Below are 15,837 nucleotides of genomic sequence, written 5' to 3'. Positions count from 1 at the left end.
TTGTTGTGGGTTCGACATGTTGCAGGAACCCTTCGGATTTGTTGAAGGTACTTTGTAGACGATTGGCGCCATCAAAGTGTGTCCGGATGACGGGGTATCGGCGAAGCCATTGACAGGCCTTCAGAAGTTGACCGAAGATCTCCGTTGGGCTTCGCAAGGGAATTGACCAAAGGGATGCTAGAGGTGTCATCGCGAGCGAAGACCTCAATGAGCCTTCGGAGGCAAGGCGAAGACCATCGCATGGTGTTGTGACGAAGACAACTGAGGGTACCCCGAAGGTGCCATTGGTCGTAGACCTTCGGGAGTGTGACGGAGGCGAAACCGATGCTGGCAACCGAGGACCCATAAGGGTATAATTGTAAATAGGGCAAATGTACTTAGAAATAATACTGCATTGCCCTCGAATATGCCATGAATGTAGCAGTTAGAGGGGTATTATTGTACTACCTTCGTTCCCAAATAGATGTCGTCCTAAAATGCGCGCAGTTAAACTTTAAAAACTTTGACTACTAATATACACAAAACTATTATGATTTGGCACATGAGAATGATAATAGTGAATTTATCATGAAAAATACTTTAACATCATCTAATTTTTATCAACTTTTACCAAAATGTAGTTGTCAAAATTAATAGTCAAACATGCTTGTTGGAGATCGTGTTGATGTCCTAAACAACAAGTAAAAGAGAACGAATGTAGTACATTGTAACAAAGAGTGGTTAGATACGACCTATAAAAACTCCTCAAACCCCCCACTATAACCGAAAATACGGGTGACATTAATTACAATGCACGATTCCCTCTTTAATGAGTGTTTCTCACATTGCCCATTCCAATGGTCAAAGGCTTACAAAAGGTTCCAACATTATCTTAGCTTGCTGCATTAATTGAGAAACTGAGTATAAGTCAACCGATTGCTCTCGTGCTAATTGAAAAACTATGAACCTTTATTTGTGAAAAGGTGTACAAAGCAGTTTGGACCCTAGTGCAAACTAGATATGGGTAAGTGCAGCTGGAATAGATGCATCTGAATCCCATCATCATGGGAAAAGAAAAACATACGTATCAGAGATGCGTATTACTTCTTTCAGATGTAAAGCAATAACGATGTTCAGCAGAGTTAACTGACCTTCTCTTCTTTCTTTCTCATCGATGAGTAGGATCGAAATGATCTCCTGATACTGCGTGTAGTTCCCGCCGGATCTACAAACACCAGTGGCAGCTAGCATTGTCATGCAAGCGGGCCTACATTAAGGTTGTAAGTACGTACTAGCAAATTTGCTCCATTAGACTTTGGACGGGTAGACGCCTCTTTTCCCGTTCTGCGTACCCACCAAGTACACAACACGAATCCATGGCTCATGGGCAAGCAGCGAGCGAACAGAGATGCGAGAAACTAGACACACATTTCGTCGAAGATAGCAGCACAGCACACATTCACCTCATGGCGCTATCTTGACGGCTGACCTACAGCAAGCAACAGAAACCTGCTGACCTACATCAAGCAACGAGATTCGAGGGACCAGAAACACAGATCGGCAAGTAAAGAAATGGCAGGTTGTGAGGTTACTTCATTAAAGTTCAGCATCTTGGCTCCCTTGCACAGTTGCACTGTCAACTCCCAAGGACCCATGATGCAAGAGTACCACTAGTGTTACACCGAGTCTGAGAGCGATCATAAACTGCACTGCTCTGGAAACAAGGGAGCTATACAAAACCACACACCAGATCACCAATCAAGCAGCATCCAGTAATTCCCAATTCAGATCCAAACAGGATATATTATTAACGCATATAAACCATAGTACACATTTGCTTGCTCCATCGGTCCAATTACATGGAATACAAACAAACAAACAAACAAACAAACGGTTTTTTAGTTACAACACAACAGAAGCTAAGATACTTATTACCGGACATGAATCAACTGGTGAAATAGGCTCGCATAACTCCCTGGCTCCTAATATATGCTGCCATGCAATATACTGGCGATGCTGTGGTACTATGTACAAGAGTGCCATGGAGGGCTTTTTTGTTTTGTTTTTTCAAATCTGAACTAGAGTTGCTCATGTCCACCAAGGGACAAGATATAGCAAAAGGCTATTTTGCATGAATAGCACACCCCTTTATATGGGGGCTGCATAATATTATGCAATAAGGCTGCTCTGGATGCGCTTGAGACTGGGACAAACCCTGTGGAGCCTGCCAAAATCCGAAGCATTGATCTGTGCACAAACTTGGGCTATTTAGGAGACGAAATTTAAACACAACACACAGGATTGAACTAGTGCACAAAAAATGATAGCTTACCTTTGGACAAGAGTGTACATTAAGGATCTCCAACGCACTACAGAGGGATATTGCAGATTCTAGTTCCTCCTCTTGCAACATGGTGCATGCCTGTGAGAGTGACACTATCAGTTAAGTATATGCAACAGTAGACTAAGTATATTGCGACAAACAGTACATGCCCAACATTGCGTGGAACTTATTAATTAATGAAACCAAGAGATCCAAACCAAGCGCTTAAACTCAGGCAATTGATGCAATGAACTAATATTAATGTAACAGAGAACACAACTAGCATCAATCCATTCGTCTCATACGGAAGCTAATCATGCCAGTCAATAATTTCAACACATTCTTTAATGTTGCATGAAGAAAAGTACCAGAAGTTGGAGATTGGTCAATCTTGGGCAATCAAGCTTCAGAACCTCCAATGAGCTACAGTTGCTGAAAAAATAGAAGTAAATGCTATAAATAAAAAAAATGCTGCATGGATACTAATGGGAAGTGCAGACATGCACATCGATATTACCTCAAGTTTAAAATGTAAAGATTGGAGCACATCAAATCCACTTCCTTCAAGTTCGATGACAGATTAAGATTGATTTTGGACAAATGTAGATAGTTTGCCATTGAAGGAATAACAACTTTCTTAATATTTGGACATCCGGTACAATTGAGAACTTCAAGCAAACGACCAGATCGCCCACTGACCTCTTCACTCTTCACTGGTGCAGAATCAGGGGGGCAAAAGTCAACTGCCATATCAACAGAACTGCAATCATCTGATCCGCACACCAATTCTTGCAAGTTTGTACATCCGTTCAAGTTCACATTAACCAAATTTGTACAACATGCAAGAAGATCTTCTATCGAAGTCTGCCCAATGGATGCGTAGGACAGATCTAACTCAACAAGCATCGGAAGAGCACCATCTCGGTAGAGGGCATCTAACGATGAGTCACTGAGATACTTGCAGGCAGAGAGTTTTAGGACCTGCCAAAGAAAGGAGATACCGTCAAACCCTCAAAATATTAGAAAGGAAAGATAATAAAAATTAACTCTCATAGTACTCCAATCATAAAGGAACAATATCATTACTCATTTTGTGTTCTTCCATAAAATATTGCATCGTATGAAAACTATATTAAAACATAAAACAGTGCTATGTCCACATATGAATAAATACATAGGCCACATGGTATAATTTCCAAATAATAACTGCTAAATTTACAACAATGGCAAATCCATTTCAACAAGACTTTCATTTGTTACTAAACACCAATATCTGCAACAAAAATGTTTTAAACAGTAACAAATCAAGCCTACCTTTAACTGTGGACAACTGTCAAAAACAGGCTTTAAGTTGATTAGAAATGTGTAGGACAGGTCAAGCAAGGTCAGCTTATGAAGGCAATGCAAGGAGGACAATCCATCAATGCCAATGGATAGACATGACGACAAGATAAGATGTTCCATCAGAGGGCATGTCTCTGCCATACAAGACAGTGAATCATCCACAAGCTGCCTGAACATGCAAAAGAAAGTAGAGTACAGCAACAGATAAGTACAGTATTAACTAATGATGTATAGTAGAAATTTTGGACGTATGGCACAACCTGCAGAAAGAGGCATCTAAAGATGTCAAGCAAGGGCAATTGATAGAAGCCTGGGAAAGCACACCGCAACCCTTCAGCTCCAATATAAACATATTTGGTGCCTCGATTTGTAGAACACTCAATTTTGGACAAATTCCAAGATTTAGGGATTCAAGGCCAACCTACAAAAGAAGACAATGTTAGAATGTACACAAATACTGATTTATGTAAGAAATTAAAAAGGTCAAGTACTCAAATTACTTCTTTATTTGAGTTTATCTAAATATTCTGTGCTTCAGTATTTGCTTTCCATCTATATCTCAGTTTCAGAACAAGCAGAAAGACCTAACTACCCTTTGTATACCAGCAGTGGCGGAGTTTGACCTACATCTGAGAGAGAGAAGGGGGGAGGGGGAGGGGGAGGGAGGGCAATGCAAGTGTCAGAATCCAACAAACTGCCTCTTGATGGAGCCTAAAACAGTAACTTGACAGGCTTGCAGGGAGAAGGGGTGGCCATTTAAACATGTTCATAGTGCATGGGTGTAGATTAGGAAGATTACTACCATATACTTAGTGCAATGTTCTAAAACAGGTCTTGTAGCCTGCCAAATCACTTGCTTACTCTTACTAGGTCCACTCTCCTCACTGGTTATGAGTATTGCAAAAACCGGGTAGTTAACAGGTTTCAAGGGTTTATTCGCGCAACTGCTCCATTATTGGGCTTGCAATTTGATTTACAAGGCATGTTGGGTCATCGACATAAGAATACAGCTTTCTAGGTTCATTAGTGTTCAGATGTTAGACCATCTCCAACCATATTCCCTTCATTTCGTTCCCTTCCTGATTCACTTCCCCGTTCTTATTCCCTTTATTTCCTCTCATCTCCAACAGCTTCCCTTCGAGGGGAATCGCGAAGGGAAAGGAGAGAAAATCCCGTCCTGGAAGGAATGACCCTGGGAATCCCTTCGTGACGGGAACCGTGAAGGGAAACCGTTGGAGCGCTGAAGGGAACGAAAATCCCGTCATGAAGGGATTCTGAACCCTGAAAGGAAACCGTTGGAGATGGTCTTATGACTTCTATTTTGATCATTCTAGCATTCATTGTCCATAATTGTTTAGTTTCAAGTCTACATACATCAAAAGAGATGCAATAGATGTCTGTAAGCTATACAAATAAACACATCTATAGAATCCATTTTTTTTCAAATAGAGAAAACCGGTTACAAGGCTGAGTAGAATGCCAATGCCAGTATACTCATTACAAAGTTAATTAGGTGGCCGAGCAAGTACAGATTACCTTGCATGAGTGTAATCCAATAAATCAAATTGCAAGCTCAATAATGAACAACTGGCATCCTTTCATCATTTTTTCATGCGGAAGTTTGTGTCAGGGGTACTGTTCACTTGAACAGTGTGCGATGGCTTAGGGACAAGCCTCCTTATTGGGAGATTATTTGGTTTACGAGAGTTAAGATTAGATTTGTTATCAATTAGACAAAAGATTGGATGGGATTTTTCAGAAGCAGAAGAAACGATGGTAGATTTACCGGGCAAAATGATGCTCTTTCAAGATGATCGCAGCCATCAAGATTCACGTTTTGCAGATTTGGGCAAGAGAGTTTTAGGAATGTCATGGAGCGGCAACCAGCAAGAGAGAGACTAGCCAAAGAACTACTATTCAGTTCCACGATGCTCAAACTCTGTGATAAAAGGAAAATAACATCAGTATAACGAAACAGATTGTCACTACCATCTTGAAAACGGAAAACATAGTAGGAAGCACAAATTAAATGCAATAATCAAATGATGGCAAAATGACACCAAAGTTTAACAAGATGGAATAATACTATAGCTTCTATGCATTTAATAGCAAGATGTTTTCTCTAAATACATTATTCCCTCCGATCCCAAATATAAGTCCATTAGGACATTGACACAGTCTCCAATATGACTCTTTGACTAGCAATATCTATGGAAATATATTATTTCAAGTAGAAAGAGGTATATATTATGAAAGTAATATTCATGATGAATCTAGTAACATCAATCTTATGTTATCAATATATACGATTTTAGATATTGATGGTCAAAGCTTAAAAGGTTTGACCAATAACAATCCTTAATGGACTTATATTTAGGATCGGAGTAGGAGTTATAGCACAAAGGGATAGCCAGAGTCGCAGTCATCTGTGATTATGTTGGTTGTTAGGGTGGGGAGGGGAGCTTGTAAGTGTGCATGTAACAAGCCATACCTCACAATTGTCAAGAATCAATGATCTCAGCATAGGGCAACCGCCTCCATCACTAAAAACTTCACAAATTGCATTCGTTAATGATTCACAGTCACTAAGATCCACATCAATCAAGTTCTGGCATTGCAATGTCAAGCTAGATAGGCTCTCTTGTTTTTGTAGCACCAATTTCTGCAGACACACAAATTCAGCATTCAGTAATGTTCAAGAGTATCTAAATAAATCAATAAGTACCATAACAAAATTTCAGAAAAACATAGAGCTGACCTGAAGAACACTTGATGTTATGTTAACACGATGAAGCGCTGAACATCTGGAAACTTTGATGAAAGAAAGCACAGGACTTCGCAAATTCAAATCAGCAAACCTGTAAGACAGTATATAACGAACAAGAACGATTGAAAAAAATATATATATCAGCAACAATTAAGAAAAAGTCAAATATAAAGCAAAAGCAGTCCCTACTCACTTGCGCAAGTGCACAAGACTTATATTCCTAAGATGTGGCAAGTCCAAAGACACTGAAGTCAACAGACTGCAATTATCAAGATGCAAAACCTGTAATAATTATCAAAGAAGCTCCATTAGTTCTTGCAGCAAGAAGTTTACAAAACAGTACCAAAGAAACTGAATCACTACCTCAAGCAGACGACTATAAGCTATTGCAGCCATGGAAGCAGATGTGATTCCTTCACAACTTAGCAGACTCAAGTCTATCAACATTGGAAGCCTCACCGACTTCATATCAGACAAAAACAAACACATGTCAGCCATTCTTGTGCTGATAGTTATATGCAGAATCCGTCAAAGACACAATTATAAACAGAGCGCAGAGTAAAACAAACCTCAAATGAAATGTTCGGGCAGTTAGATGCATCAAGAACAGAAAGATTTGGACACGAACCAGCTATGTCACGCAGTGTCTCATCAGTAACACAGGAACAAGATGACATATCTAGTTTCGCCAACAACGGACAAGCTGTAGAAGCTTGACGAACTGCAGTGTCAGAAAGCTTGTGGCAGGACTGGAAATCCAATTCACGCAACTGAGGACAGCTGAGTGATACATGAGCCATGCCAGTTCGCCTCAAAGATAGTATTTGAAGTTGGGAACACCTGGATGACAAAGTAACATATATTAGCTAGACAACACATGTACACAAAAGTACTTGCACCAAAAAGTTTCACCTGACAGATATTCTGAGTGCACGGCACTTCAAAATTTGAAGTTCACGCAATCCATCATGATTAACAGTTACTTCTTGGATGCCACTCCCAAGAGATGCATCAGTTACTGTTAAAGTAGTCAATAATGGGCACTCAGCCAAAGCATGAAAAAATGCCTCTCCCAATTGTCCCTTGCCCATTGTTAAGGACTTCATATGCCTAAAAGACAGATGATTCGATAAATACAATAATAAGAGAAAGAATGAGGCAACGATGGAAAAAAAATTGAAGGGGCAGACCTTAAGCACATTATTGCTTCCATCACTAGTGCTTCAGCATTTATGACACCATACAAATTGAGGTCTGTAACATTCTGGTAACGATGGCAGATATCAACAACTACAAAAGCAACATAGTAAGACACGAATAGCATCAGGTAACAATCCAGTGGGGTCACAAAGAGGATTGCATAATGATTAGTTATGGTAAATTAATTGCAAGCCATAGCCTTCAAAAAGAACAGGATGATTAGTTTCGCTGAAGAGCTCAGTAAAGCAATTCATATTTATTGGTCAACAGGTAGAAAATCATAGTTATAGGTTTCCAACAGCAGGCTTTATCCTAATTGTATTTTACTTACATATGTATTTCCTACAAATTAAGGTCAAATTTGAACCATGAAGTCAACATGACAGTTATTTGGAAAAGGAGGTAGTAGAAAATGAATTGAAAGGTAAGAAAAACAAAACCAAGAAACTGACATACAGTTCTGCAGAGATATCCTAGTGTTCTCAAACTTCAAACACTTCCAAAAATCCTCATGCATACTAGCAGATCGCCACTGTTTGCAGGAAACACCTGCCCTGCATAAATCCTTCTGGCCCAAGAAAGAGAATATCTGAAATGGCAAATCTAACAAATTAGTACGCTTCGAGCAAAGCAGAGGCAGTAATTGCATACCTAAAAAAACATAAGAAAAAGAAACTCGTGACATACCAGGTGCAGGAGATCATCAGAGAGATCCATTCTTATTCCAACATCTTCAGAATTTCTTCCACCTGATTTTTCTATATCATCAACTCTCTCATTAGGGGCATCCCTAGGGCTCTCACCACTGCCATCATTTGGGAAAAGTGACAAGCCAAATTCTAATTCATGTTCTGGGCAACGTGACAGATTGAAATGAACATGTTCATCAGAAATGGGCAAAAATGGTGATTCAGAGCTGAAGGAGGTATCATTGACACCAGAATGCTGTGGGCTTCCTCTGCAAAATAGAAGAACCTTTTAACATAAGTCGAAATGGATGCACAGACTGGTAATCCAAGCAGTAGTCACTAATCAACAATGATAAAATTAACAAGTGAGGAAAAGAACCCCCAAAGATAATTAGTGTTTCCAACCAAAACAATTGAAGAGACTTTCTTGCACTCCCTACAGAATGACTAATATCCACAACCACAGATTGTATAGGAAGTATAGGTACATGATTGCATCCTCTTGCAAAGCTCAACAAGACAATAAGCACTTAAAAAATGTTCACCTCAAAGACAGATAAAAATCATGCTACTTTATGACAGTAACTTTCATAACACTAGTTTGAAACAAACCAAACCAAGCAAGATGGTCCATACTTAAAGAGGATATCATTGTTTTTTAGGAAAATCTTAGGAAATCGTGGTCTTTGTGCGTACCAGGGAAAAGGATTAACCCTAAATTATGCATGCATAACACTATGCAAATTGTGTAAGAGAGTAAAGGAGACACTCTGGAACAATCTTCATACAACAAAAAAAGTTCATTGTGCAACGCAAGAAATAATACCAAAAACTTAGCAATGAAATAGCATTAAATAAAAACAGGGAAACAACATACAGGTACAGAAGCAGTCTAAGTCCATACACTTGCATGCAAAGATACACTGATAGGACGGAACAAACTGAGAGCGTAACCAAAATCATACTCAGCTGGTCGGATTCATCTAGATCTCTAGGCAGTCAAGAAGCTCTGATACTTTTTACAAGTGGCTATGATTCATGTATTTTCACTTTATATAATGTAGTTTTTACATGGGAGCGGGGAGCTGGCAAAAATGCAGAGAAAGCAAAAAAAAATTTGTGACTTAAAGTTGTTACCACACCCACCCCCTCCTTTTTCTCCTAAGAGTGTGTTCCTAGAAAACAGAAGTACATGAATGTGCAGATTAATATACGCCTACTGTCTGAGGACTATAAGAGTAGTACAGCCTCCAGATCATGTGATTACAGAATGCTAGTCCTTTCAGCACGATGCATGCAACCAACTAATTTCAATTTCATCTTATATGAACTATCTGATGCAGCATAAATGCACTGAGGTCGTAGTTCAGAAAAAAAAAGAATAACGACTGATGCAGCATAAATGCACTGAGGTCGTAGTTCAGAAAGAAAAAAAAAGAATAACGAGAACAAGAGGGTAACTAGATTAAATGTCCTACAATAGATTCAACCTAGTTTAGGTCTCTTGGGCTTCTAAGCAATTCAAATATCATGTCACCAAGGCCTGGTAAAGTTTGATAGTACTAGTTCTTACAGCAGGAAATATATGCTAAGTTGCTAACACCTAACATGACTACAGGAAGCACTTTCTCCATTGATCCTTTCGTAGTTTTTTTCCTTTCCAGGGAAAGCAATGACTCCACAGCAGGGAATACATTCATTACCCCTTGGACACCATTGCAACCCCAAAAGTGGACTCGGTATTTCAGAATATGAACATCCAAGTGCGCCCCTTGACCCCCATCTTTCTCATGCTTGCAGCAGAAAATTACCTTAGGAATCTTCTGCATACTAGCAACAGAACAATTCCACCTCAACTATGTCATACATGAATTCTAGCAATTTTCCAATTTCACTTGACAGGTTTTCCTAAAACCACTATCAGCATGAAATAAACAAAACAACAATTTTCATGTGTAAAGAAAACTCAGCATGAGAAATACTTAAAACAAAAGGAGCAATATTCCAAGCAACTTACTCGTCAAAGCCACGCACTCTGAGCCGTTTATTCTGCAGGTCTCTGTCTTCATCCTCTTCGTCCCCGTCCTCCCACCCAGCCTCCGCACTGCCACCTGCATGGGCGCCGTCTAGGATGACGCAACCCAACCTGTCACCGAACCCGAGCGACGGGATGGGTTGTCCAACCGGAGCCCTCTCCGCAGCCCGCGAGCTCCCGGCCGCGTCGGGGTTCCACTCCGAAAAAGCCACCGTCCAGTTCAGAGAGCGGGGCGCAGGCTCCTGCCGCGGAGGCGGCAGGTGCCAGCCCCGCCGCCCCAGCGACAGCGCAAGCTCCAGCTCCTCCCGCGCGTCCTCATCCTTCTCCTCCCCGTCCCCGTTGCCCTCCACGGCCTTCATCCGCCCTCCGTCCGCCATTCCCTCACGCCAAAGCAACAAAACCTAACCCTAGAACCACCCCCGGCGCCATTTCCGGCCGCCCGACCTCCGAAAGCACCGGCCCAACACGGAACCCGACAGAACTCACCCGATTTCGCACCACGCCACGGCGAATTCCACCGGATTCGGCCGAATCAACCCGGCACTGCGCCCCGGCAGGCTGGCGCGCGATCCGGGAGCCACTTGCCGGCGGGGTGGGCGGAAGCTAGCGCTCGCGTCGTCCGTACAGGTGCGCTCGCCTGGGGCCGTGCGAATCGGGCGGATCTGCGCGGCGCGGATACGGCGGTGGTGCTCGCCGCAGGTTCGCGAGCGCTCGGGGTCGGGGAGGAGGCGAAGATGGGTGGGGGGTGTTGAGAGAGGCTGCTCGGACCGTGAGGGCGCGGGCCATTTGTATCGAGCGGAACTACAGGCTGACAAGTGGGCCCTGAGGACCCAGGGCCCCAGGTGCAAGTGAGGGGTAGTTTTCCACTGGGCCGTGTTCATGCGTGGGCTTTGCGCTTGCTCAGTGCGCCTCCGGGCACGGGACGGTTCTACGCTCGCGGTCGATGACCGGTGGGGCAACGAGTTCAGAGGAGGCCCGGGATAACAAAATGGGACGTGTTACACCAACTGACATGTGGGTCCGGGCGTCGCTATACTGTGCCTCAGTGCAGTTGGCGAGCGGCGCGTTTATTTCGACGTCGTGGTTACTGACATCCGGGGTATCTTGGTAGGGATGACATGTCAGTCAGACAGAATCAGGAGGCTTCGCTCTGGTGGGTACGTCTGATTTGATGTGTGCTTTGACCCCCGATTTGGTCACGAGACAGGCAAGGGACACAATGGGCCCACCTTGTCTCTCACGGGGGTGTGCTGCCTGCAGTGTGTTTGCGTACTTCTGTACCTGGTGGCCCCACCTGTCAGTAGGCATGTGGCTTGGGTGGCGGTTGCCTGCGACCGCGGTCAGCTATGAGCTAACTTTGACTTCGCACCGTTTAGGTGGGCCAATTGTGGGACCCACCAGTCATTGTCTACTCGGAATCCAGCGTAATATTTGCCACTGGTTCAGTCCTCAACTGCATATTACCATTAAAAAAGGACTAACTGCAAATTTGCCACTTCTGGATCCCTTTGCCACTACTTCAATGTTCAATGCACTATCATCTTTTTTGCAAGAAAACAAAGGGAAATGAACAAACTACCCTTCTATTCTTCTTCCTCATCATGTCATCCTTTCTTCCTCCTCTAATATTAGTTTGTCTCTCCCTACAACAGTGGCCGTCGGATGGGAGCTCAGCATGGGAGCTACAAGGGACAACAACGGGTCGAGCTCGGCCACGGATTCCATAGGGGCCTTGACGTGGTCAGCCATGGCTAGATCTGCGGTTACACGCGAGCGGGCGAGCAACAAGGACAACATGGTCACCTCCATAGGTGGTGTGTTGTGCGACGCCGCTCCTCCCTCGACTCTCGGTCGTCCTGCTCTCTCCCTCTCCCTATTCCTTCTCTTTCGTCTACCTTGCCGGCCAAATTTGGGTCGCCAGTTGAAGGAGGCCGCAACCACCATGGGGCCGGCCCAAAGACATCCAACTTTGAGGCTGACAAGATCTCAGCAATAGGGCGGGTGAACATGGTGGTAGGAACTCAACAGTAAGCTGGCGGATGGCATCTCTCTCCCTCTCCTCCGATCCGCCGGTGAGTTATGGGTGGGCGAGCGCACGACTGGAGGAGCCTTGATGGCAGGATGAGATGTGGAGGCGGCATGTCGAGATGAACAGCGACGGCATAGGAGGAGCGGCAGCAACACTCAAAGAAGAGGGGCGACAGTGGGTCAAGATGAGGAGGAACGGCGGCTATCCAGGAGAAATTGCTAGAGGCGGTTTTGTCAGGTGAACAACATTTGTCCAATTCGTTAGGGTATGTTTGGTGGGTTAAATCAATCCATACATGCACGGGTCGTGCGGGATCTCAGCAAGTTCGGTTGCTTGGTTCATTGAATCATACAATTCCGTTTAGAATGAGATGATTTAGTCTGTTGAATTGTATCATTCCGTCTAGGATGAGATAGTTTGGTTCATTGAATCATATAATTCCGTTTAGAATGAGATGATTTAGTTTGTTGAATTGTATCATTCCGTCTAGGATGAGATGGTTTGGTTCGATGAATCGTACCATTCCGTTATTAAAATATATTAAGAAGATGTTGTACCGAGTCGTGCGGCAAAAAATTGGTCGAACGACCCGTACAAGTTCTATCAACTACGTTGATCACTTGTGGTTAATGATGATTAGTTATTATTAGTAGTTATTAAGGATTTTTAGTTAAATATTAGTTGCAATGAGATGTTTTAACCATTACTAATTATTATTGTGGGTATTTATGATGATTATTGACAACTTAAGTTATGCTTAACTAAAATAGTGATGATTAGTACTAATTAGTATAGTTTGTTTATAATAACAAATATAAAATCATTATTTCTGTAAAATAATTAATTTATACAAGGATATAATACATGGCTTAGTAACTAAACACATTCTTATACCATCCCATAAATCCAACTAAACATATTCTCATATCGTCTTATACAACTAATCAAACAACCTACTTATACTACCTCATTCATGACCATCCCATTCTATTCAACATTATTCAACCAATTAAATGCCACTTTAGTCCAATGCCAAGTTTGATGGGTTTTGGGGGATTCAGTTGGCAAATTTGCAGTTACACTTTTTTTTCAATTGCAAACATGCAATACCTAAAACAGTGGCAAAAATGCAAATCCCCTTTTTATTAAGTTCATTTTAGATAGGAAATTAAAATTGAAGTTAAATAGTATATTATGTTCACATATCATATTGGCTGCAGGGGATTTTTTAAATAGAATAGTTCTTTTTATAAGAGAAAGAAAAATAGAATAAATTTTTATAGCACTTTTTGGTTGAATTCTTTCGTTAGATAGAATAAAGTTAAATATAAATTTTTATAGCACACACTCAACACATGTGGCACACGCTACAAATTAATTGGAGACGCATAAGTCCTCATGCAAGGCAATTGTGCTCTTTTCCGCTGAAGGTACATGTGTACTCTTAAAATCACCAAATCGGTGAACACCAGTACAAAAGTCTATGACTTCTAATCCTGGTGGGATGAGTGCACACCTATAGCAGTAGCCATATGGTCATTGGTCACTAGCTAACTTCAATCAAATTCATATTTCTATTTTGGATCTTTTATCGAATAATCACTCAATTATATCATGGAAGGGTTTATGCTGAGTACGATCGTGGGGAGGAAAAAGATACATCTGGTACATATATAAAGTTTCTTAATTTAATTTTGATATTTAAATCTTTGTCAGCTTTCCCTTTTCTTTGGGAACAAATCCATTTAAATGCTTTCAATCCTCAACTTTAAAACTATGAATGCAACACCACCCAACTAACAAAATGGTGTTTAAACCAAAAAGCAGTTTTCATCTAGTATGGTTCTTGTCATGTAGGCTACTACTCCACCAAATTTTGCCATTTGGATGCACACACACCACCTTCTTCATCCAACTCATCTTCTTCCACAATTCTAGTTCCAATGCTCCTCCATTTTTCTCAACAGAAATCTAGTGGCGATGTGCTTAACGCTTCACACACCCAACCACATTCCCACTTCTTTAGTATACTCCTCAAGAAAATGAGCGTGTTTCACCATGCCTTCCTCTCTTTGCACCACAAAAGTCCTCACTGAACTTTAAGATGGTTTATTATTGAGGTTTGCCTCATTTCCCCACCAATTAACCTTCTATGTGAATATTTTGGTACGATAATTATTTTCCTAATGTTCAATTAGTGAACAACCAACGAGAAGAGTAGTCAGTAAGATTGTGGGAACCCAGATCAATAATCTCAAGCATCACAGGTTGACAAGTGTTAGCATTGGCCACCAAAGCCACATGAGTGTCCACCATTTCCATTGTGTAGAAGCCACATGAGTGTCCACCATTTCCATTGTGTAAAAGTTGCCCTTAAACAAACATCTACAACTAGTAGGAAACAGTAGTAGAATACATGCAAACTTCCCATAATTTACATCACATTCATCTACGCCACAAATAAACTTGAAATAACTGAACTACATTTTTTTCCTAAGACTTAGCTACTTACACTTCATTTAATAACACAAAATCACAAGTTTTAGCAACTTCTAGAAAAGTAACATCAACTTATCAAAAAGAATGAAATTATCGGTCACAACAGGCTTACTATCTCACCAAACCATCTGTCGGTGACATGGAAACCGGGGGTCCCCGAGTCCCGAGGCCAGGACAACAGAGTGCCACGTGGTGCCCTCCCTCGGAGATTATCTCCCCGAAGTTTGAGAAGATCAAGTTCCAGGAGAGGGTGCTCGGGGCCATAAACAGTGGCCCCCGAGCACCCGAGTTCCTCGATGACCCGAGAAGATCAAGTTCCGGGAGAGAGCGCTCGGGACCATGAACAGTAATCCCCGAGCAACCGAGTTCCCCGAGGACCCGAGCAGTCAAGTTCCGGGAGAGGGCGCTCGGGGCCATGAACAGTGATCCCCGAGCACCCGAGTTCCCTGAGGACCCGAGCAGTCAAGTTCCTGGAGAGGGCGCTCGAGGCCATGAACAGTGGTCCCCGAGTACCCGAGTTCCCCGAGGACAAAAAAGAGCATATTCGGGAGAGAGAGTGCTCGGGGCTGTGAACAGTAGTCCCCGAGCACTTACAGTTCCCCGAGGACCTGAGAAGTCCTTCGCCGGTGGTCCCCATAAGGGCTTGGCGGTGAGGTGTTATTTGGTGAGAGGCCCGATGCTGCATTTAAGAGGGCGCGTGGCCTGTCACTTCCAACCACTCCCCCCACGCCTGCTGTCAGTCCCTGCCACTCCCTAGCAGGGAGGCGTGGGGTCATTTAATGCGGCGGGTTCCGTCGCGCGTCATCCGGCACGCCTCGGGATATCGTCGCAAAGCTCAAGGCATATCGCCTGCCGCTCTGCTGTGTCAGGTTCGCTCTGACCGGGCGGGTACGCAGGGTGCTCGGTGGCTGCCCGGTGGGCCCTCCCCGCGGCACCCGCTGAAAAGTGGGATGATGATGACAGGACCGGACG

General features: G+C 42.7%; 1 protein-coding gene across 1 annotated transcript; it reads right to left on the bottom strand.

Moving 5' to 3' along the window:
* Positions 1–1,766: 1,766 nt before the first annotated feature.
* Positions 1,767–11,092, bottom strand: LOC133902977 (F-box/LRR-repeat protein 15-like). The gene is made up of 17 exons (XM_062344307.1): positions 10,320–11,092; positions 8,301–8,571; positions 8,070–8,202; positions 7,604–7,703; positions 7,326–7,523; positions 6,983–7,253; positions 6,777–6,875; positions 6,607–6,695; positions 6,405–6,504; positions 6,138–6,308; positions 5,433–5,585; positions 3,907–4,067; positions 3,617–3,815; positions 2,820–3,283; positions 2,671–2,734; positions 2,312–2,401; positions 1,767–2,226 (listed from the first exon to the last, which is right to left on the bottom strand). Exons 1-17 carry the CDS (start codon positions 10,712–10,714, stop codon positions 2,149–2,151), a joined length of 3,036 nt encoding a protein of 1,011 aa, XP_062200291.1. The 5' UTR covers positions 10,715–11,092; the 3' UTR covers positions 1,767–2,148.
* Between the last annotated feature and the right edge of the window lie 4,745 nt (positions 11,093–15,837).

Source organism: Phragmites australis, chromosome 21 (assembly GCF_958298935.1).
Source record: "Phragmites australis chromosome 21, lpPhrAust1.1, whole genome shotgun sequence".
Lineage (NCBI taxonomy): Eukaryota > Viridiplantae > Streptophyta > Magnoliopsida > Poales > Poaceae > Phragmites > Phragmites australis.
Note: the sequence above shows the minus strand (reverse complement) of the source record. Positions and strands in the feature narration are given on the sequence as shown.